This window comes from Anarhichas minor, unplaced genomic scaffold (genome assembly GCF_050575085.1).
Source record: "Anarhichas minor isolate MPS153535 unplaced genomic scaffold, ASM5057508v1 ptg000024l, whole genome shotgun sequence".
Classification (NCBI taxonomy): Eukaryota; Metazoa; Chordata; class Actinopteri; order Perciformes; family Anarhichadidae; genus Anarhichas; species Anarhichas minor.
Genome location: NW_027466470.1, coordinates 12,039,722 through 12,063,135, shown reverse-complemented (window position 1 = coordinate 12,063,135; position 23,414 = coordinate 12,039,722). Strand labels below are relative to the sequence as shown.

General features: G+C 43.1%; 1 protein-coding gene across 4 annotated transcripts; it reads right to left on the bottom strand.

Moving 5' to 3' along the window:
- Positions 1–337: 337 nt before the first annotated feature.
- gng12a (guanine nucleotide binding protein (G protein), gamma 12a) lies at positions 338–23,174 on the bottom strand. 4 transcript variants are annotated; one of them, XM_076097685.1, is made up of 3 exons: positions 22,817–23,174; positions 2,662–2,770; positions 338–2,495 (listed from the first exon to the last, which is right to left on the bottom strand). In XM_076097685.1, the coding sequence occupies exons 2-3, from the start codon at positions 2,752–2,754 to the stop codon at positions 2,370–2,372; spliced, it is 219 nt and encodes a 72-aa protein (XP_075953800.1). In that variant the 5' UTR covers positions 2,755–2,770; positions 22,817–23,174; the 3' UTR covers positions 338–2,369. The 4 variants fall into 4 exon arrangements, with proteins under 4 accessions (XP_075953800.1, XP_075953802.1, XP_075953801.1 ...); XM_076097687.1 differs by lacking the exon at positions 22,817–23,174 and adding an exon at positions 12,393–12,864; XM_076097686.1 differs by lacking the exon at positions 22,817–23,174 and adding an exon at positions 7,909–9,771.
- Between the last annotated feature and the right edge of the window lie 240 nt (positions 23,175–23,414).

The following is a 23,414-nucleotide window of genomic DNA, read 5'->3' as shown; positions in this document are numbered from 1 at the left end:
TCAGAGAGACCCAAGTGGCCACCAACGGTGAATGAAAACATTTTCCCAAAATAGGTACAGACTCTCCAAGAGCGGAAGTCAGGGTTTGGTAGTTTCTATATTTAGCCCTCTTGTGTTCTCTGGTTTCTGACGGCCACGGTGAGAGGCCGGAGGTCTCTCCTATCCCGAGTGAGATATAAATAAACGACTAATGAGCGGAAATGGCCCCAGATAAACTGTGGGCAGATCTCTCTGGCCAGGCTCCATCTGAGCAGTAAAAATACCCAAATCAGGTTTCTACATTAAACACTGTAAATCTGTGGATGCGGACAATAAATCGAGACAGCAGTGGTCATCATGAGTTTAAATCTTGTGACTGTGCAGCACAACACATCTTTATTGAGATATTAGTACAGTATTGTACTTTAGGAATGCTTCACTTTATTAATCTTAATTAAGTCTTCATACAAAGGTTGGTATATTAATAAAGACATTCATCAAAACGCGGATTCTGACAGTTGAATGAAGCTATCAATGGAACAATAAGGCTAGTACAGAGTTGCTGAATGGACAGAAATCGTGACATGGCAGTAGTAATCTGAGATGTGTCCTTAAGAAGCGTACAGAATGATTTATTGCAAGTAAGAAAACTGACTGTTGTACACAATCATTTAAAATACAACTGGATTATAACAAATTATCTTGTTGATTTGAAGACCTTAAAGTACCCTTTGGAGAGGGAAATAATACCATAACGTGAAACACAATGTACTTTTTTGTTGACAGAAACAGATGGCACAATATTGTTACAAATCACTTTCATCCCACAGATAAAAACATTCAATAGAAACTCTTTTTTTTTTAATATATTTTTTTTAAAGAAAGCACTCCCAGTTAGAGTATGCTTCATGATACAAGGCAAACATAAGTAAGGCTTTAGAGTGTAAGAAAGTCCTAATTTATGCTATTTATTCTGTTTTTTTTTGTTACATTTACCATAGCAGATATATTCCCCTAGTGACTCACAACATGAAGGACATGTTAGACTGACGAGTGAAGACCCCCCCCCCCCCCCACAGACACAAATGTTTAGTTTAAATTTAAAAAAAACTTGAAAAAGTTGAGAGCAGTCTTGGGAGAGTGGTTTTCTCACCAATGCACACTGCCACCATTTGCACCTGAACCAAAAACACTGTACGACAACGATATGCACATTTCCTCAACTAAGACACTTGTGATGAGCTCGTAAGCGCGGCTCACAGTATAGTGCAAGACTTGCTGACATGCTTCATGTCGTCAGTGTCCTAAAAATATTGTACCACAGAAACGTTTCAGAAGCAATGGCTACAAATAGCTTCATTCAGATGCACATCTAGATGTTTTTTTTAAACGTAGTACCATTGATTTGGCTTGGTCCCAGGGTCTTTATTACACAGTGTTGCCCTGCACACATAGTCAGCTGACACCTAAAGTCAAGAATAATTAGAATTCTGCACGCCATTAATGTGATAAAGCACTTTCATTTTCGCTGCGGTCACTCTGTATCTCACACGGACAGCTGACAAAAGCATCACAGCACCGGGGTCATATTATACCAATGGCTTCAATCGGAGCATAGATGATATTGGATTAAAATGTGTTTTTAATGGAATTTATCTCCACATGATGGATCATTAAATCAACTACTTACAACACTGTATCATAGTTAATCATACTGTAAATACCAGACAGGACAACGATCGATTAAAGAGCGTGCGGATTGTCGTGGACCAGTCAGAGCTGGGTTGCCAAAATACTTTTAAGTGTCTGAATTTCACACCAGATTTATTGACAATACTGTCCCCAATCAAGGATACATCACGGTAACATTTGAGTATTGGCAATGTAAACCCCGACCACTGAATTCAGTGATCGAAACAAAATGCGTAAAATACTCGTTGGAAGTCTGAAGCCACACGATAAGAACCATTATTATCCATCTTAAAGGTAATGTGCTTTTAAAAGGGACTGAATCTCTTCACTTAAGGCAGACCAGTAACAGACACTGCCCAATGGCTGTACATACAGTAGAAAGGCCCAAATCCATCACTGAGGAGTGCCATTGCTGCTACAATATTAATAATATAACATTCTGTACCTGATGCATTCTCAACGCATGCAGCCAAAGTCTTAAGAGTTAGTGGTCAGAGCTCAAACTGAACAGTGGCACTAGTGGGGGCTCCTTTTTTCATGATGAGGAGGAAAATCCTGGTTTGAATTGCTGATAACAGAACAGTGGAACACGTGGTAATGATACGATCACAGTCCACCCCCTTACTCCTCCCAACACAAAGAATACAGCAACATTAATAAGCAACAAAAATAAACACGTGAATGCTAAGTGGCGTCTACTACAATATAGTGCAGGGTTTTTTGTCCTTGAAGGGATTGTCTGAGGTGGGAATGCCCATAAGGAGAGGGTCGTTTCTGGCATGTTCACTGCAGTAGTTCATGAGGTCTGCAGAGGCCTTGGATACCTACGGGAACAATGGAAGACATTTGCTACATTGTTCATTCTCTTCTCAATGATGGGTTATTCTGGAGAAGCATGAATTATTTTGTTTCTTCAAAAAAGTGGAAGTTTAGAAAACGAAGATGCATCGGTTTATTACTTATTTATTATTATTTATTGTTGCACTGTACCTTTATCCTCTCAATGCTCGCCTCTATTCTCAGCTGCTGCACCGTTCGCCGGGCATGGGCGATGTTATTGGAACTGTGAGCCTTCGAAGACATCCTGGGCAATACAACACTGTAACAAAGACAAGAAAAGAAGCTTGATTAATACTGAGGAGAACGACACTTTAGCATACGGATTATGAGCGCGAAGCCATCAGGCTTAAGAATGACGCCAAAGCTTTGGGTTTTTTTACAGTTCCTGCACCGTGATATATTTTCAGGTCAAGTCGGAGACAGTCAATAAAAAGAATTGTAAACTTGTCCAATTAAAAATGCACTTCAATGCCGTCTCCACAGCCGGAAAGCCCACACCTGTTCCAGATTACAGAAAGAACTTGGTTGTGATGACAGTAACGGAAAACAGTAGCATGAGCAAGAAACACGGTCTGTGCAGGGAAGAGTATTATATTAATATTTATTCAGTAAATGATTTAATGTACTGCTGGTAAATGTGCTGTAAACAATACAACTGTTGGTTTAATAAGTGTCAACGACTGCTATTCTGCTGTTCCTCTCCCTCTGCAGGGCTCTTCTAAAAAACACACAAAGCTGAGGCGTGCCCAGACATTAGCAAAATCTTTTTTGCTTGGATTTTTATTTAACTGACCCATTTAAATTGTAACAATTGAGGGCGTGGCCTTGTTGAGTGACAGGTGGGTGCTCTCTCAGGTTGCTAGCTGCTAAATGTCTCCTCTGCTGCGTCATCCGGGCATAACTCAGCTCCACCGACGATCCATCTTTAGAGTTATGCTGTGTCGTCACTGTCAAGCCGGAGCCACACGCTTTGAGCTTCACAACAGTTCTTAAGAAACCTCTGGTTGGCGTGACGGATACGTCATCCATATCTTATACACGAAGTGGAAAACTCCAGTGGATTTACATTTTTTTGGTCTTTTTTTTCTTTGGTTTTAAGAGTGCCTTTTTGCAATCAGCACAGTACCCCTGCTGCCAGACAATATGAGCTCTGCAGATAGGTGCTGAACTACAATGACTGAATATCTGACATTGCAGAATATCTATATTCAAACAAAAAGCTACAGCAATGTTAAGATTTCAGTGTGACTGAGAGTGAAGTGTTGGAGCGCTGCAGTGGGTCTGGGTTGTGATTCCGCTTCCTGCTAATCATTTACAGACTGAATGTGAACAAGCCCTGACACATACTGCCGTCCATGTAAGAGCTCTGGCTCCAGTGTCCCCCCCCCCCCCCCCCTGCACTCTTACTTCCTTTTACTGCCCTTCGTCTGAGTTTCTTATAAAAGCACACACAGTATTTCCATTTTTGCAACACACATGTGCCTTCTTGTGATACGACAAGCTTTTCTCAGTAGGGAACAGGAAGTTTGTCAGAAGTCTATTATAAAAATGATTATTTCTTTTTTTAAATTAAATTAAAAAAATTATATATTTACATTTTTCTTCATCTGCATATTGTCATTGTGTCTGCTGGAATTTCAAAAATATTTTTCTTCAGTATTTTACTTAATGTTATAAGTGTACAGTGTTTGGTATCAGGCCTCGGTCGCAGTAACGGTAAATAAAAAGGATAATAGCAGGATAAATGCAACAGGTGAGAGTAACGAGCATTCACTTTTTAAAGTCAACTTTTTAATAGCAAACCATAACATTTGATTTTTTTATGTTCGACCCTGTCTGCACGCCGTTGACCCTGCAGGATGTAGTCCCTCCAGACAGCCTCTGATGCTGTAGATCTGAGGGACGGAGGAACAATAACAAAAAGAACACCAGAATAGGAAGGGAAGGAAAATCTCCATCTTCTGCCTTGTGCTCGAGGTGCCTGATTAAAGAGTTTTATTTCCATCTGAAGATAAGTAATCACTGCAAAGGAAACACAGCCAGAGATGAGTCAAAGAGCTAAAATGCTATTGATAACATGAAAGTGAGACATGAAAGGGCCATGCTGTACAATGCAAAGCGAACAATCCTCCATAGGAAACATTCTCAGCTTAGTCGTGAATGCGAGGCACCACAGGTGAGGATGGCAAAAACAATCCTTTTATCCATGCATGATGAGTGAGGGCGTTTATTTCTATAGTCTGGAGTCTTTAGATGGAGCGGAGTGCCATGTAAGTTTGCTTCTCTGAAAAACACCAGGTTTTTAATGACGTGGGTGCAGTACTAGAAAATGACTGTATTCATTACTCTGCAGGAGGAGTTTAAGATGCTTTTAGACACCGTGATGTGAAACATGTTTCCCTTTTTATAACCCCCACAACGTCTACAGGGGTTGTGTTTCAGATAGATTTCTGATGGCGGGTGATCATTTCAGTGAAAGGTCAGTCAGTTGAGTTGTAACAATAATGAACTCAAAGACCTTCTTGGCTGACTGGAATCAGTTCAACAAACCCTTTAAGGCCGTCTGGAGAACAGGTTAGTCACCAAACTTCTTTGCACACCTCTTCAATCGCTTTTCTGAGCAGCAATTTGCTGCTGCCAGGTAAGACCTTGGTCTCCTGGCGCTACCAAGAAAACCAGATTGCACTGTTTATAAATTGTGCAATATGCAAATACTATACAGAAACTGCTGATCAAACAAAACAATGACTGAAGAGATAACATGAGCAATGCAAATAGTCTTCACACGGCAGGGCTGCAGTGAATACCACACTTGGAGAACTCCTTCTTGAAAAGCATCCCTGCAGAAACTTAAAAGCAAATAATCCATGACTTGAATTTAAAAGGCACAAGATACGGGATTGGGATTATTTCGATTGCCTCTCAATGACGATCGACATACGGCGATCCGGCTGCTCACTGCTAACGGTGCTAACGGTGCAAACAACAGCGAGTAGCTGATATATTAATGTTCAGAATGTTAAATACAGCTGCTTTAACACAGTGGCAGTGGTAATTATGATAAATTCTTGAACATAGAGGACAGAGCTGCAAATAAAACCAGAGCGGACCCTGAATAGAATAGCTCCAGACCTCTGACCAGCTGAAGGCATTCAGCGTTCAAGGCATTTAAAACAATGGACGCTCTTCTATGACCAACTGGGAGACTCTCAAGGAACCACTGCAACTTTTGTTAAGACTAAATAGAGGCAGGTTGATTATAACTTAGTGCCGTAGACAATTGCAGTAATTTATCAAGAACTGTTGTTTGTTGCACCACTTTACTAATTAACCTTTGTACAGAACAGATCGGCATGCTAGCAAGGCTGAAAAGTATCTTTCTGACGCCTTCGGGTGTCTCCGTCTGTCACGTGATAAAGTAAACCAAAAAAAAGAAAGAAACCTCCACAGATGAAATTTAAGACGAAATTAAAGACAGAATTTATAGTCTACTGGCGCCAAATGACTGCATCGGTTCAACCAGCATGTGGAGTAGAAGGAGGAGGCGGCTAAATCAGGAAGAGGCACTTAAAATCCCTCCGGCACCCAGAAGGGATTCTTGCAGGCGAAACCATCCCCACTGAGTCACCTCAGTCAAAGTGTGCAGTCCCTGTGATGTGATGCCAGCTACTACCAGCAGCACCGGTCTGACTGAAACTCTATGGGAGGGCACCGTAGTGTGAGCGTGCGAGTGTGTGGCACTACACACCATCACGCACATATAGGAGCATTGCACAAAAAACGTTACCTCCAAGGATCAGAAAAGAGACCACCCCTTTCACAGCCCACTCTATCACGACACACACACACACACACACACACAGAGCAGCCAGGACCACCTACTGCACAGACCCCCCCCCTTGCTCCGCTCTACCTTGCACACACAAATCCACTCGCACACATGCGATTCATTAGCACAGCGTTCAAAGTGCTAAGAACAGGGAGCCATTATGACTCGGTGGCATAAACACCAACACTCAGAGATGAAGAACTGAGGGTATGTGTGTGTGTGTGTGGTGTGTGTGTGTGTGTGTGTGTGTGTGTGTGTGTGTGTGTGTGTGTGTGTGTGTGTGTGTGTGTGTGTGTGTGTGTGTGTGTGTGTGTGCGTGCGTGCGTTACACTGCTACTACCCTACCGCTCAGACTCAAAGAAAAACTCTTAAATTTGCTGCTGACTAATACAAACGATGCCCATTAAAGGCTAAATGAAGAGTCAGTCCTGTCAACTGTACAGTATGTGTGGTCCCTTCTGAGTATCTGAAGCTTTTATAATAAAGTAACACCACTGGAAATAAACTGCTTTTGGGCTGAAGTATTGCCGGCTGCACTTAAGACTTGACATGAGGTGACGAGGGGTAGGCAAAGATTCCATTTAGTTCACCCCAAAATAACAAGTCTGTCATTTTCGAGCCCGCTCTTTTGTGGCTTGTAAGACTGTAAAAACACAGCTCGAGTTTGCACCCATCGTTCAGTTTTAAGAGGAAAATGACAGTAGACATTGTAGAGTATATTTTGCTGCCAGCTTCATTAACTTCAATTATTTGGAGAGGTCTTGGGAGGAACTTATGTAGACTAAGGCTGGAATTATGCTGCTGTGAGGATATACTTAAAAGTCCCACACCTCGCAAAGCTCAATAACCTCTCGTGGGAACCTGCATGGGCCTGCCGGCTGCAAACTCAGATGGTGAACACGGTGAACGGTAATACTTTCTGTACATCAGCATGTTAGCGTCGTCATTATGAGCATGTTAGCTCAAAGCACCATTGTTTTTTCCAAGTACAGCCTCACAGAGCTGCTAGCATGGCTGTAGACAACCGTTAAAAGATCTAAAAAGACGTAAAACATCATGCACGAGGACGTTACTTTCCCATCTGCTGAAATCTAAATGAAAGGTGACGTTTTACTGCTAGTAACATTTATGACGATCATGTTAAAACAGCCTGGCGTCTGGTCTGACTCTGTGTACCAGCTGAGGAGTTTAGAACAGTGAATTGAGGAAAGGCGATATTTGGAGTCTAGACACATGTCTGCTGCTTTGAACAAAAGAGAGTTCAAAGAATTGGCTCCAGCCACAAGCCAGTTGATTGGTTGTTCTCCCTTGTGTACCCGCACACACAAAAACTCTGTCATCTCTCTCATGTACACCCCCCCCCCCGCTCTCTGCAAGCGTGAGTTGTTTCCTGGTCTGCGAGCTAAAAGTAGCCTTCTCATACTCTCTGCCGCCAGTCAGCACTTTTCCAGCCGAGTGGAAAACCATCGAAAACATGACCTCACACTAGAGTCCGTTGCTGAGCAGATCAAATCAGCGCTACCGTGCAGTCCCCTCCTGCTTTACTATAAACACCGGCCTGTTCTCACCTGGTTACCGTGCTCAATAATACTCAAGTCATCAGTCCTGCTGCTGAGTAAAGTGGGATTGTGTTTATGAGCCGGTGTGGGGGCGGGGGGGGGGGGGAACTCTGTCTGCTGAGTGTGTTGGTCTGGGAAAGAGAGAAAAGGGTGAGGCTGGGAGGAGATGCTGTGAGAAGACCCACCAGAGGGAGTTCACTACTTTCCCACCAGAAAAACAAAGGAGTGAGAAGAGTTAGAAGGACAGCGACTGTGCTGGTTTCTTTGGCAGCCTCTGTCGTGTAGTTGACACTCAAAATATCACAATGATTGTGTTTACTATGATAAACAGAAACCATAGAGATACACTCAAGATAGTGGCATTTCGAGTCATGTACAGGTTTAAGTGGATTAGTCAACAGAAAATGAATGGCAACTAATAATATAAGATAATTGATTCAGTTGTTTAATCAAGCAAAAATGCCAAATATTTGCTGGCTGCAGCTGCTTTTTCTCTCTCTGTAAACTGAATATCTTCCCTCCTGATGAGCATGTCCCACTTTTTACAAAGACTAGATGACGAATCACTTCCACATATTGATCGATAATGGAGAAAATACATTAATTGCGGCCCTCTTTTACAGTAAGGTTAGAAAAGACAACGAGTCCGCCCACAGTGAAGTGCATACAGCTGAGAGAAGCAGAAAACTAGACCTTGTGGTTTAAGGGGAACTATGACAGGACACGGAGTCCACCCGAGAGCTGGAGGTATGGCCGCTGAGATAAGTGCAGCTGACAGGACCCCACCCAGGCCACTCGCTGCACTCTGAGTACAAAGGGAATACTGGGAAATCCAGTGTCCTCTACGCTGGCCTGCGTGACTGCTCCACTGTGATTGGCTGAAGGGTAGTCATTATTCCTGTGTAGGCAGAGGTTTCCAGGAAAAGCTGCAGAACTGTTAGCAAAGGCCAACGGAAAAACCGTCAAGATTAAACATGTGGCACTACAAATAGCACAACTGTGTGTGTGTGTGTGTTTTTTTTCCTGTAGCACCATGAAAACGTTTCAGTAAAACTTTAAAGCCCCATACAGTAGGTTCTCCTGTCAGTTCTGTGGCTTGACAGGATAAAAAGAAAACAATCTAGCATGCTGTAAAGTCACACAGTGTCTAGACAGACGACTAGACTGGACTCATTTCTGCAGGGTTTCTAAATCCTAAATTCATGCGCAATTACTTGAGGCTCATTCCTGTCCAAATAAACCATGAATGATTCCTTGTGTTAAGCACAGGCTAGATGTCTGACAAGTTATCCTGCAGGAAACACAACAGTTAACCGACTGCAAAAATGCACGTCAAGTTAGACGAGGTTGAGCACATCCGTGAGATTGCAAGCCAAGTGGGCAAGCCCAGCAAGCTAATCAGTGTTCTTAAACACGAGAGTACTCGGAACAAGATTGCGTGAACAAGACTGACTGCACATGTTCGAGGAGCAGCATGTGTGTCAGGGACTCTGCCTGCCTGACATAATGACAGATAGCTGTGATAACAGAGTTAACACTGGTAGAGTGTGTAAGGATTAAGCAGGAGGGAGAATTCTCATGGTGAAAGAAAACAATCCCTATCCGGGCAACCTCTAATTAGGCTCCACTGTACACAGAGTACGCAGTTCACACACTCATCTACTTCACTCGTGTTGCCTTATTTAGACGTAGGGAGTAACGCTGCCACGGAGATTCATTGCACATAGAAAAAAAAAAAAAAACATGACTGATGTTCTTTTATCCTTCTCCCAAGATAATGAGTACTTTAATTTATGGATGAATACACATGGATGGTCACTTGCTTTTGCAGAGGAATAATGAGCATATTTTCACACCATTAACACAACCAGAACTCTGTCCTTGAGCTTTGTTAGCTCTCTCTTCACCAGTGAGTTGGGGGGGGGGGGGGGGGGGGGGGGGGCTCCTGATCTGCTTAGTGGGACATTTTAAGCTAGCACTGTCAGCCATCCTGTTAGCCTATTGTTGAGATGGAAAATGACCAGGTGTGTAATCCTAAATGTGGGGGCAGTGTGGCTTTAATGTTATGGGGAATGCAGTGTAAGTGTAGTGTAGCGAAGTGAAGGTCTAACGAACACCTGGAGCACCTGTCCAATCGGTCCTGTGCATGTATGCAACCCTCATAGGGGAGAAAGAAGTGAGATGGCTATCAGACGCAGCGATCGACTATATCTTATTCTCCTGTCGTTTTCTGTCTGCCCTTTAATAAGGCATTAAATACACCCGAAACTAAACAATGCATTCAATCATAAACTAACTATTAACAGCAGAGACAGTCTTGTGATGGGATTTCAGGAAGTTTTTATATCAACCGTCTGATTAATAGTACAGTGAAGACATAGGCTGAAAATACACCACACCACAAGGGACTAATCACACTTAGAGACATTACAAGAGAGAAGAAAAGAGAAACAGCAAGAGGCACAAAGAGGGACTGAAACTGAGAACAAAGGTAGACAACAATTACAGGAATGCTGTATGTTTCTCCTTTCCATTGATGCAACCGTGAACTGAGCTCCTTGCATTCCTTTAACAGGAAGGTCCGGGGGGTAATGAGCCCATTATGTAAAAGTCTGAATACTTGGTGACGCTCAATACGTATTAACACACAACTGGCTTTACGCACAGCAAGCCAAGCGTCACAAGCCAAGCGACACAAAGGGCAGCCAGCGCCTCGGTGATATCATGTGCTACTAAAAATAGCCACAGTGGAGCAGGTTTCAGCTAAAAATGACCCCAACAGTAGCTAAGTGTTTTCTTAACCGACAGCTGGGTGTCAGCCAGATTAGCAGCAAGGTCTCTGCAGTTTTCACTGAGGTGCCGATGAGACTCTAGTTCCTCAGTAACAGGACCATTATCAAGCCCAGAGCAGCCCAAAACAAACAGAGGCCTTTGGCAGATAATGCCCTGCAGACGTCACTGCAGACGCACAGAGGGTGACACGCAGGAGACACAGGCGACCTATAGGCAGGGAGGCTGCCGGGCAGCATCTCTCGCTCTGCTCTGCCCTCGGAAAACAAACAGCATTGTTGTAAAAAAAGAAAAATAAAAAATTTTAAAAAAACTACTGCACAAAAGAAAGCTTAGTGCAAGCTGGAGTTTGCTGGAAATGGATGCAGGGAAGGAATGAATGGTGGGGCAGAAGGCTGAAGAAAAAGACGTGTGCTCGCGACTGAGATAACAGTTTGTGTGTGTGTGTGCGTGTGTGTGTGTGTGTGTGTGTGTGTGTGTGTGTGTGTGTGTGTGTGAGGCAGAGAGCTGGAGAAGGCTAGTTGTGCAGCTGTGTGTATGTTGCATTTGGTCTCATGCCAAGAATCTGCTGACGCCGACAGGAACGCCGTAAAACTTAAAGCTATTGTGAGCGCTTTGCCTTTTCCCCTCAGTCTCTCTTGCCTCTGACAGCTACTATTCATGACGAAGGCAGGGAGATGCAACACAATGGGTCTCCATCTCTCTCCCAACACTGCCCTGCCTATATGGAACAATAAACAAGTGCATTCAGTCGTTCCAGCCTCCACCCCTGAGCTGGTCCAACTCCACGTTACTACTACAGCGATGGTGGAAAAGAGAGGGCCAAAACAGGTCTGGAGCAGCAGAAGCAGGAGGGGATAAACAACAGCGTGCACGGGTGGAATAATTGATAATGGCTCAGACGTCACAAGAAATTTATTAGAAAACAACGTAATGGTCGTAAAGGAGTTTGCTTTTCAAGTAAAGAGGAAATGGGATTAGTCAGAAGGTGACATAAATAGCGAGAGGGTGTGTGTGCATGAAAACAATGTGTGAGTCAGAAGGTGCAATGTCCATGTCAGTGGGTTTATTTGCATGTGTCTTATATGATACGAAGGAATACACATATTATTGTTTAAAGCAGGTGAAAATTAGGCGATTATTCCATGACATCTATAGATACATTAATGCAACAGTCTTACAATAGACTTGTTCTGCAAGGCTAAAGTGAGGAAGACAACAATAAGAAAAATACATTCAAATCAGTCATCTGTGAAATCAATGGCAGCTACCAACCAACCACGTTGAACAGGACAAAGGGATTAGTGGAGGAAAAATGCAGGCTGCATGATTTCCTCTGTCAGGAGGGTGTGGGAGAGAGAGAGAGAGAGAGAGAGAGAGAGAGGGAGAGAGAGAGAGACAGAGGAGAGAGAGAGGGAAAGGGAGGGAGAGAGAGAAAGAGACAGAGAGAGAGAGTAAACAGAGTTTCTTATATCATCAGAAAAGTTCAACACAAATTAATTTTCCTTTCATATAGTGGTGCTGTTCATTCACTAGAACCCTGCACGTACAGTTGAATTAGGAGGATCTCTGTTCTACTGTCAAGAGAAAAAGAAACACAAAACCAAGGAGTATCTTGAGTCAGTGTGAGACAGACTCAAACCCTCTTATGGCACCAGAATGCCCTACGGATGGAGATAAAGTTCTATGTTGAGGTATCTCACCATATTTGTGGAGCCTAGGTGTAGCTGCTGTAGCCGACACGTGTGCCTCTTCAGTTACATCGAAATACATGTCGGGACTACAGCAGCTACAGAGACACCATGTGGAGACCACAAGAACTGTGAGCGGTCAGCTTGTGTGTTCTCCGACAAGTTTCGGATGCCGGTGGAGACAGTTGAGAATGAAGACAACGTAAGCACGTTGAAGAAAGTCTCAGTAATCTTCTCCTTTTCAGCACCACAAGTCTGGAAAAACAGCATCCACTGCGACCCGGAGCATAAACAACACAGCAACTACAGGCAGTACTCATGTAGAATGAAAGACTGTAAACTCAGTTACTGTGAGGAATATATTCAAAGATCAATACAGCTGGACTACGTATTAAATATGCATCCGTCTAATAACTATAGGTTGAAAGGTATCTGACGTAAACACCTTGCATCAAGTATAAATCCATCTTTAACAATGTATGATGCATGTATAATAATAAATGTAGCTAAACGACAATGTGTAGCGTCAATGTGTCCTAAACGTGTAGGTAGAGGTGTGCATGTGTGTGTGTGTGCATATGTAGATTTGTGCATTCATTGTCTTTAGTTTAACCGTTGTAAAGGTTTTAATGTATTCTATTTCAGTACTTTGTCAGTTATTTATCATCCATGAATGAAAATGAAGCATAATTGAAATGGGAATTTGGGACACCAAAAGAAAAGTCCACATTTCGTAGCCCTCACACATCCTGTTGCATGAGACATTAGTCAAAGTTTTGCCACGGCCTCATTAAAACGGTGGATATTTGAGAAGCTCTGCTTACTCTACTGTGTCGCTCTGAGGGTGAAATGTGTTTGTCTACAAACTGCTGACCTTTTGTCCCTGCAGGTCAGAGTTCAACAGGCAGGCTGGGACAGTGTAGGTATCGCTTTCTTTTCCCGGGTCTGAGGGGCGGTTTCCCTTACTTGTGTGTCATCTGTGCACTGAACTTAGATAAGGGGAATGACTGAGGGCTAGATAAGAGAGGCGAAAGCTGAAAACAGCTTAAAGTCGGTTTAAATAGTTTAAGAGTCATAAACTAGCAGTCTATTTAGAATAATAGACAGAGATCATCTACCTCTCAAATGTGAAAATGTGTTGCTTTCGTCGCTGAAAAGAAAGAACTCTAAAACACCTGGAGGACCACAGGAAGCGTCTGATAACTTCAGGAGTGATTAATGATAAGGCACATGCTCTCAGCGTCTTTATCTCGAGCTCTGACTACATATAGTTCAGGACCCAATGATCCTCATTATCTGCAAGAGAACAAGGGACATTTCTGAACATACAAGGACAGGAGTGACAGGCATGAGATTACTGCGCGTGAGAACTCGAGACAAATTGCATGAGAAGTGACCCATCCAACAACAAACACACACACATGCACACACACACACACACACAGTCCAAAAACAGGAACAGGTTGGTGGGAAGTGCTGACTCCTCGTGGTAATCAGAAGGAAAATGAAAAAGTCACTGTGACAAATGCACATTCATGATATTATGGGAGTATTGACACAGGTGAAAACAGTATTATTATAGTAATGAATAACCATCTTCCAAACGGATTAGCACTATCAGTTCATGGCGACATTGTCACAAGGCCAGGTGATTGACTTTATGATCACCTTATGACAGAGTCCGTGGCCTTGGTGAGCGCTGAGCGGGAAGACCAGAGCGAATGAGATTCAAAACAGAGGAGTGAAAGCATAAAACGTTGTGTTGTGTAGTCATGCATTGGTTAATTCATATTTGCTCGTATCCATATTGATCCAATTAAAGGAGTTCCCCATCAATTTAGTGTTAGTCTTCCATATAGTTGGGGAAACTCACAAGAGATAGTTTAAAACAACTAGCAACTAGCACATGTATAAAATCTGTGTAGTGCATGAACAGAAGTGCTCTCAAATAATAAATGACAGAATGTCTTCACAGCACAAAAATCCCCCCAAAAGAACCCTGCAGTCCCTCAAGATGTTGCATCACAGAACATTCCCATGTGACTCCAGTAAAGCCTCTGAAAATCAAAAGCACTTTTAGTTTTGTTTTTCCAACATCTGCAGTTTCAGAGGCCGAGGATGCAGAGATGGAAAGTGGAGATGGACTGAAATTCCTCCAACAACTTGCATCATCTAGAGGCTGACAGTCTCTCAGACAGACGCATTGACTTACACACAGCCAGATTGAGTTACAAGCCCCCACTACCACACACACACACACACACACACACACACACACACGCGCACACACACACACAAAGGGGTCTGAGACACAATTAATCAGAAACCACATGAATGGCTGCTCCTCCCTCCTACCACCGCGACCCTGTTCATCTAGTTTCAAAGACATGAGGCTCACTCTGTGGGTCACTCTGAGGCCACTTCCTCTGCAGCCCACCCCGAATCCCTTCAAAATAATGATGTTTGCCTCCTCCTCATCCTCCCTCCGTGTCCCTTTACTTCCTCTCCCTTCATGCTCTATCTATATCAGCACAGGCAGGTCACCTCCGAGGTCACGAGGTCCACCGCTCACTCATACAAGTACAAAAAAAAAAAAAAGGGACTGTGGACGATCCTTTGGAGTTAAAATCAAGTTTGTGTCCAAGAAAAACAAAGAAGACCGATAATACAGGATAATAACTGGAACCAAACCCTACTGTGGTAAAGCCCTCAACATAAAGAGATGTGTGTACACAGAGATGTAATCATCTTTTTCCCCCAAATAGAGTCAGAATGAAAAGTCTGAATTGCAGATCTTGAGACTGATCGCTTCTGGTAAGAACGTTCTCTTTTTCAACTCAATAAGACGTCCAGTTCTCCAACAAGCACAGAGAACATTGCCTTCTTGTTACAGTCCACAGAGGTAATTTGCACAAGGAGACGCATGTACGAGAACCCATTCCTGGACAACATGTGATGCCCTGTTCCACCGCGCACCAGAACAAATGAGTGTAAATCCTATTCAAACAAAGCCCCGGAGCTCCTCAAATGTGAGTCAGTTTGATAAAGTGTGAATGAGGCACCTGATTTCAGCCACTGAGACTGTGGCCAAGGAGACAGGCCGTGATTGTGCATCTCTCGGACACCTGGCTCTGCGTGTTTGAAACACAGTAACATAGTGTGGACAGAAGTTTTGGGGCCCCTATGCCACAGGTGTCGAGCTCTTTTTTCAAAGTCCCGACTAGGCCTCAGAGAGGGAGCACACATACTGGTCTTTGTTTGGGATGCCAGCAAACTTCCCCATAGGCTCATAAAGGGTGCTGAAGTAATGAAAGAATCCATCAAAGTGACACCGTTTCTCCAGTCACACACACACACACACACACACACACACACACACACACACACACACACACACACACACACACACACACACACACACACACACACACACACACACACACACACACACACACACACACACACACACACACACACACACACACACACACACACACACAAGAAGTGTTATGAATGAGTCAATTGTAATTGGAGTCTTTAAGATTAAAATGCATGCATCTGCTGCATGTTTAACTTTCCTCCAGTTAGTTCAGCAGCACAATCAGTTTGTATTCAGGACTTGTTAACACATTGAAGGAAAGTCATACTCATTCCTGTTCTTCCTTACCTGTCTGACAGGAAGCTTTTTTTTATGCCCGCTGAACTCTCGCCCCCTCTGACAGGATGTGCCCATATTTGGGCTACGTATGTCAGATCAAATAAGGTGAGTAAAGGTGTGTCTTCCTGTGAGTGGCGCACTTTGCCCAGTCCAAATAGAAAGTAGGATCGGCTTTACGTCACATTCCTACACATCTCACTGGACAGGAGACTTTGAAGTACTAGTAGTCACATCTCATAGACATTAGGCTTCATGTATTCATCATGCATAGACAATATTTCACAAAACTAAGAGAAAAATGAGAAAAAAAGATAAGTTTGGGAAAGTTATGGGTCACTTACAAAATGTCTGTAAATGTAACTAAAATTACAGGCATGTGCTTACAGCTTTCATTGTTTATGATCTTTCTTTTTGTTCTTCTTGGCTTTGCATATTTTCAGAAATAATAGTTTTTGGCTTTATTTCTTGTCTGACTGTTTAGTTTCTTCTCTCTACAAAGCACTTGGTTTAAAAGTCTGACTATAAATACAGTTTAAAAATCACATTATTATTATCAGCAGCATCACCGTAAGTATTTTGTGACTGCAGGTCGGTTACCAACGAACACCAGATCACCTTCAGAGTGAATCTCACCTGTCGGCCTGGTGTGTGTGTGTGTGTTAATGATACTCTGCTTGTGTTGGTTACCAGAGTGTCCTTCCAGTAAATAACCCAGACAGTGACATAGGGGCTACACACGCGCGCACACACACACACACACACACACACACACACACACACACACACACACACTGTCTCTCTCTGCAGGAAAAGGCCTCGTTCAAACACATATGTTCTGTCTCTCTCATGAGAACTAACAGACGTTTAATAAATAAAGATCACAGTATATTTGGACCACCTGGCAGTGCCAAACTAACAGATGGTGCACGTGTTTGTGTGTGTGAGAGAGTGTGTTGACTGAAAGCACACAGAAGCACCGTGTCACATTTTTGCCTTGGAAAAGAGAGACCTGGGAAAGAGAGACCACTGAAGCTTTTAGAAGCAGCCATCAACTGCAGCGAGGCAGTCAGAGAGCTCCACCACGTGGCAGAAACAAGGTACTGCGGATTGGTGGACGACAATAACTATGTTATTCTCTGACTGTCCCAAATATGAAGGTGCCACGCACTATTTAGTTTTTTGCGGGTCTTCGACTCAAACCTGGTACACAGCTTGCTATTATTCATAAAATATGTGAAAAAAAAAAAGTCCCCATGCTGAATATATTGAAAGGTTATCACACAGAGCCGCAGTGTTTCCTCTGTACTACCTTGGGGGGCTGACTTTAAATTATGTAAAGTATTTAAAAGACCACACACACACACACACACACACACACACACACACACACACACACACACACACACACACACACACACACACACACACACACACACACACGCACACACACACGCACACACACACACACACACACACACAGCTCTCAAAGTAAAAGCCACAGAATGTCCTGATAGTCTGTGAAAGACACACTGTTCATTTGTTCCTACAGCATGGGCGTTATGACACTGCTGAGTATCCTCCACTCCTGTGACATTACCGCCACATCGTGATCACTGTTAGGAGGGGTTTTGTTTTTGAGGAGTTGGCTGTAAGGATTTGGTGGCAAAGAGAGGCAGAAGAGATAAAACATGTCGTTCCTTTATCCTAGGCTGTTAGTTTGAAGATGGACAGCAGGTGGACGACAGAGAGACGTTCCTGTGTGGCAGGTTGAAGATAACGGGCCTAAAGATAGACTCTTATTGTCACCGCTGCTCTATATTTAACATGTTCTCCCTCACCCCTTTCTCACTTTTGTCTTCTGTCTGTCTACTTCCCCCATGAACAGACCCCCCCCCCCCCCCACACACACACACACACACACACACACACACACACACACACTTTGGTTTGAGCTGTTGTTCTGTTTACAAACATTAATAATGCACAAATGATTCAATCTCGGGTTTGAATTTTTGTAGTTAGAGAAAAAGACTTGTTGACATTTGCGGGAAATAGTGAAATATTATGTTATACAATGTTAAAATATCAAGCTGACGCTAATTTACCAACACGTCTGCTGCAAACTCTCCCAGCTCGTTTACTAGCCTCGACGGTTAGAGGGACAAATCTGACCTCACATCAGCGTCTACGAAGAACCTCAACCTGGGACACAGTTTACACTCTAAACACATCTATCTTGTCTGCTTCCTCCTCTCTGTCCAATCACAGTTGAGGATGAGCAGCAGACTGAGGCCTCCTGAACAACCTGAACTCTGTGGGTTTGTAATCTTTTGAGTTGCTTTTAACGTATTATTCTGCAATGGAAAGGGTTCTTTTACGTCTATTACGTTTTTATTAATATGCATGCACAGTTACATATGTGTTGTGAAGACACATGCAATAATCCAGCAGCTGGTTTTGTGTGCACATGAAGCCTCCAGAAATAAACCTTTTGATAAACAATTTGCTGGAAAGCTTCAATGTTTCACTACCGACGACAAGTCTCAATATACTGCAGGCTGTCTTGAGTCGTTTAAATATCCTTATACAACAGATATTGAAAAGTCTTTGTTGTTTTACCTCATTTAATAAAGTGATACATAAACACTCGGTCATGACACTCAGCATGTGAATGATAGAGAAGGGAGCTGGTGTCTGGATGTTTTCTGACCGGAAACAATCGGTCAATTAATGTCATTTAAGTCATTAATCAAACAAAAACTCGTTGATCATCGGTCATCGATTCCAGCTTCTAAAATGTGAGGATGTGCTGCTTCTCTGTCTTTCATGATATTGATCGATGGCCTGCTGTGTAAGACAAAAGGAGCTGTTTTAAAGATGTCAGTTTCAAAAAACAAAACAGATTTAATAATGAAAAGTAATTGTTCTTGCAGCAGTTGTGTCCTTGAGAGGATTGGGCTTCAAATCATTTCACATAAGCCTTCAACCAAACTAAATCCATGTGATGGTTTCTACCCCATGCAGGACGTCATGAAAAGCGACTGCCACGGGACCTTTAGGAGGAAGTCGCAGTAATAAAGCATTCCATGAGGATTAGAGCGCTCCCTGGTCGGGTGGAGATGCCGGTTCTACCTTTCTGTCTGTCAACTGTCTCCTCTGCAAACACCACTGTAGACGCTCTGCTCAAAGGACGGGGGAGCGGAGAGGAAACCTGAGAGCCGCGATGACGAATCACAATCAAAAGCTCTCGACACGGTTACAGGAACGAGGGGACATTAGGTCTGTCACGCTACCTTTCTCACCTATCTGAGGTGGTTGCCGTGATAACACTTCCTGCTTGGCTTTGCAAACGTGTGCGTCTGAGTTTGATGTCAATCCGAGTACACGAGCATTAACGGGGCCTCGTTTCCTCAGTCAGCAGAGAAGCATCTACCAGCTGTCCTCACCTCCGGGGCTGGAACTTTAATTCCAAAACAAAAGATTTAACGATGTCTTGGAGAGTGTTTCTGCTTTAGAGGAGATGTGTTACTGAGTCGGCCTACTTTAAAGGAAGAAGATCCAGCAACACTTTCATGAAAGCAAGTAATTCTGCTGCCAAACCAACAGATGGGTGTGACTGTATACCCGCCATGTCACCACCACTCCTCTCAGGGAAGCTGCTGCTGGGTTAGGGTGGAACTCAAGCAAACCACTGAAGGCTCAGCCTTGTGACTACCAACACACACAATGCAGAGCATGTGCAGACACACACACGCACACACGCACACACACACACACACACAGAAAACAAACTGTTGCCCGATTGATCGTCTGCCAAATGTTATATTTAGTAGAAATATGCAATCAGCAACAATGCTCTCTAGTCGCCAATCGCAAATTAATACCCGTTTAACTTACAAACACCGGCTCTAAGCAGCTTATAATAGCTGCAATAACTAAATAAACAACAACATAAACAGTCCGTATCGGCCGATAGCTCATCGACGACCAACAACCGGTATCAGCGGCAAAAACGTTATCAGGGCATCTCTAAAAGCTGTTGTATGTCTGATGGTGTTTAGATAATACTTAACATCTGAGAACATGTTCAGGGCTGCAACTAATGATTACTGTCTGTCAAATATATTCTCGATTGTAAAATATATGAAAAATATTCAAATTTCAGTAGCTGGACCAGATCATATTTGGCAAATTTGATTGAAGAATTACTAAAAAGATGAATTGGTTATCAAATAGTTGGGGATTCATTTATTTCTGATCAACTAATTGATGAATTGACTCATTGTTTCAGCTCTAAACATAAACACTGCACAGATCGCCTTTATAATCTCTAAACGTGACAACATTTATGAACTACATGCTCATCAAAACACATTGAAAACTAACTAACGGAGGTCAATTAATGTGACATTCATTTTAGGATTGCAACTCACAATTATATTTTTATTGTTGATGAATCTGAGGGTTAGTTTTTTAAATGAATGTATTTATCTATAAAATGTCGGAAAATTGAGAAAGATGTTATAATTTCTCAGAACACTGGGTCCCGTCTTCAAATGGCTTGTTTTATCCAACAGCCCAGACCTCTAAGATAAACAGTTTACGATCATATATCATATAAACAAAGCATCATATCATCTTATTTGACAGGCTTCAAGCAGCAAATGTTTGGATTTTTACGTCATAAATTACAACAATTAATCAAAATAGTTGTTGATCAACTAATGTGACTAATCGACTAATTACTTCAACTCAAAACAGAGTGAAACAACACCCAACATACATGTTTTAATGAGTGTGTATTTTACTGTGAGCGTCACAAACACAGAGTAGAAACACTGAATGTACTCTTTGATGAGGTAGAAACATGTACTTTACAACACACAGTACACTTTTAGAAACATTTACTTTATAACACATACTGTTAGAAACATACACTTTGGTACTGCATCTGCGTCACACGTGTTCAAGAAACTATGTGAAGCACTCAGCCGTGTAAGGAAGTACTAAATAAAGTGAAGCAAGCACGTACACGTCGTACACACTCCGACTTCAACAAACCGTGTGCAATGAAAGGCCTGCGGGGGAATCCACAGGCCGCTCTATGAGGAAACAGATCCTGGCTGACGGGCGGCCACCGCTTGCGTCCGCCTCCTGCAGCAAACTATTTTGTCGTCAGCAGAGCGAGTCGGGCAGCATTCTGTGTCGAGAGGAGATGAGAGCTGCCTCCAGAGCAGCCCGTCAGCCGACGAGGTACTACAGCATTGGTTACGGCCGCGTGTGCCGTTTCCCACATGATCCCAACAGATCATCCTTTGTTCAATAAATGAAACTCATATGGAGACGGAGGAAGGAGATTTAAATCCATCCTCCCCTCAATCTCAAACTGTACAGGGAGTCCCCTCACCCTTTTTTTAAATCTAATCCTTGCATTAAGCAAGGCATTGTTGGTACCCATCTCGAGCACCTAGCCCCCTCCTCCTGTTACTAATCAATTTACATGCATCACACGCCACCTTAAATCCTGCCAGCAATCCGGGCTAACCTACTCGCACAGCTCCTAATGCAGCACCAACGTTGGTAGAGGGAGGCTTTCATGTCAAAGGTCACATTTACCTACATTAAAACACACATCTCAATAAGTACGCTCTGAGGAACTTTGAGTGTTTGAAAACACTCTTGTGAATTTGCAGATTTTGCCAACATAGGGGGTTAGTGTTTAATTCCGAGGAATTGCACCAGACAGGCTCATGATCAGGCCCGACAGCACATGGCAGCTGTTCACGGAGGTCATCGCCTTCATTTCTAGTGAAGTCGCAGCATATTCCTTGTCCGATATCAGACGGCAATTGTCAAAATCGCACATCGCTTTTACCTGTGACACCACCTGTGCATGTAGGTCATGAGCGCATACATACTCGTGTTTATGTGTCAAATAGAAGTAACGCAGCAACATATTCTGTTCATACTTCGTCTGTGTCCGTCGTGAGGCTGTTGTTCACTCCGTCGTGATAAAAACTTAAGTGTGACACCCAAAAAACCAAACTATCAGCACGAAGGCAGGACGTGTGTGTGATCCTCAGCTTCCACAGTGTGTGGAGCGAACCCACTCGTGTTGATGGGCGTTGAGAGGAGGCTTTGATGGTCGGTGAATGGGGTACTAATGAGTTGGCCTTATCAATGGCCGGTCTGTATTCTGTCCTCCTAATGGCCAGGGGGGACATCAACAGAGCTGTTGATGCTCCATGTAAACATCTCAGCCACTTCCCTGTGTGGGGGCCTCTCTTCAATCATCATATAATCTAATTGGTTCATGTTGGACTTCCCTGGCAATGTTGCAAGCCATTACCTATTGCATAATAGACCAATGTGAAGAAAGAGGCTGTTTTTTTGGTTTTTTTACATCTGTAAAAGTGTTTTATGTTCTAGAATAATCTATTGCTTTCCACAATAAGTCCTTCTGTGGTAAATACAGTAGGTGGGGCCTGTGGGGAATAACCATGGCAGAAGGCCGAGACAGTGCTGAGTAAACCTGTTGAACATTCATGAAGCAACAAGTCTCACATTATGTGTGTCACTGGAGGCACAGATGAGGAGATAAACACATTGTTTGGTATATAAATTCGCTGTGGCGCCACATAAGTGTTGCATAAACAGATGAAGACTGTGAAAAGCTGCCAGCTATGACAGTGTAGATGTGTTTTGGTAGTAGAGACCAGCTGTTGCTTCAGGGTAAAAGATGTTAATGTGACAGTGTATCGACACATGGCAGTCTTACCTGGTAATGTACAGTCAGGTCTATCCGTGTCTCCTTTCCCTGAAGCCGAACTGTATCCGTCAACAGACTGGGAGGAGACCTTTCCCTCTGCAATACCACAACTACACTAATGTGTTACACCTTTAACACAAACAGCTGTACATGGACCTCACCGCCGACTTCAAAGCTGCCGATTCGTGACGCTTTCACTTTCCGCTGACGGTTGGTGTTGATATTTAATTTCGTTTTACTTTTTCCTTCCCAGTACGACCAGTCTGCCCCCTCTCTTTTCCTTTTCCTCCGCTACGAGAACAGCCGAGTTTAGTCGGGAGGAGTGAGGCGGACCAACCGAAACACTGACGGGTGTTCACCAGCGTAAAGCTAGCTATCTTTAAATACTACTTCCGTGTACTATTTTCAAAATAAAACGCCCGTTGAGGAATTAAAACCGTGCAAGTGAAAACAAACGGAGGAGCATCTAGTTTAATCTAGTTTAAATTAGTAAAGAAAAGTGCCAAATTATGAAATCTCCCTGATAGTGTTTTGAATTTTCAATACAATTATTCTGTCTGTATATGTAATATTTCAGTTATTGGGGATGTTTTACTTATTTAATATT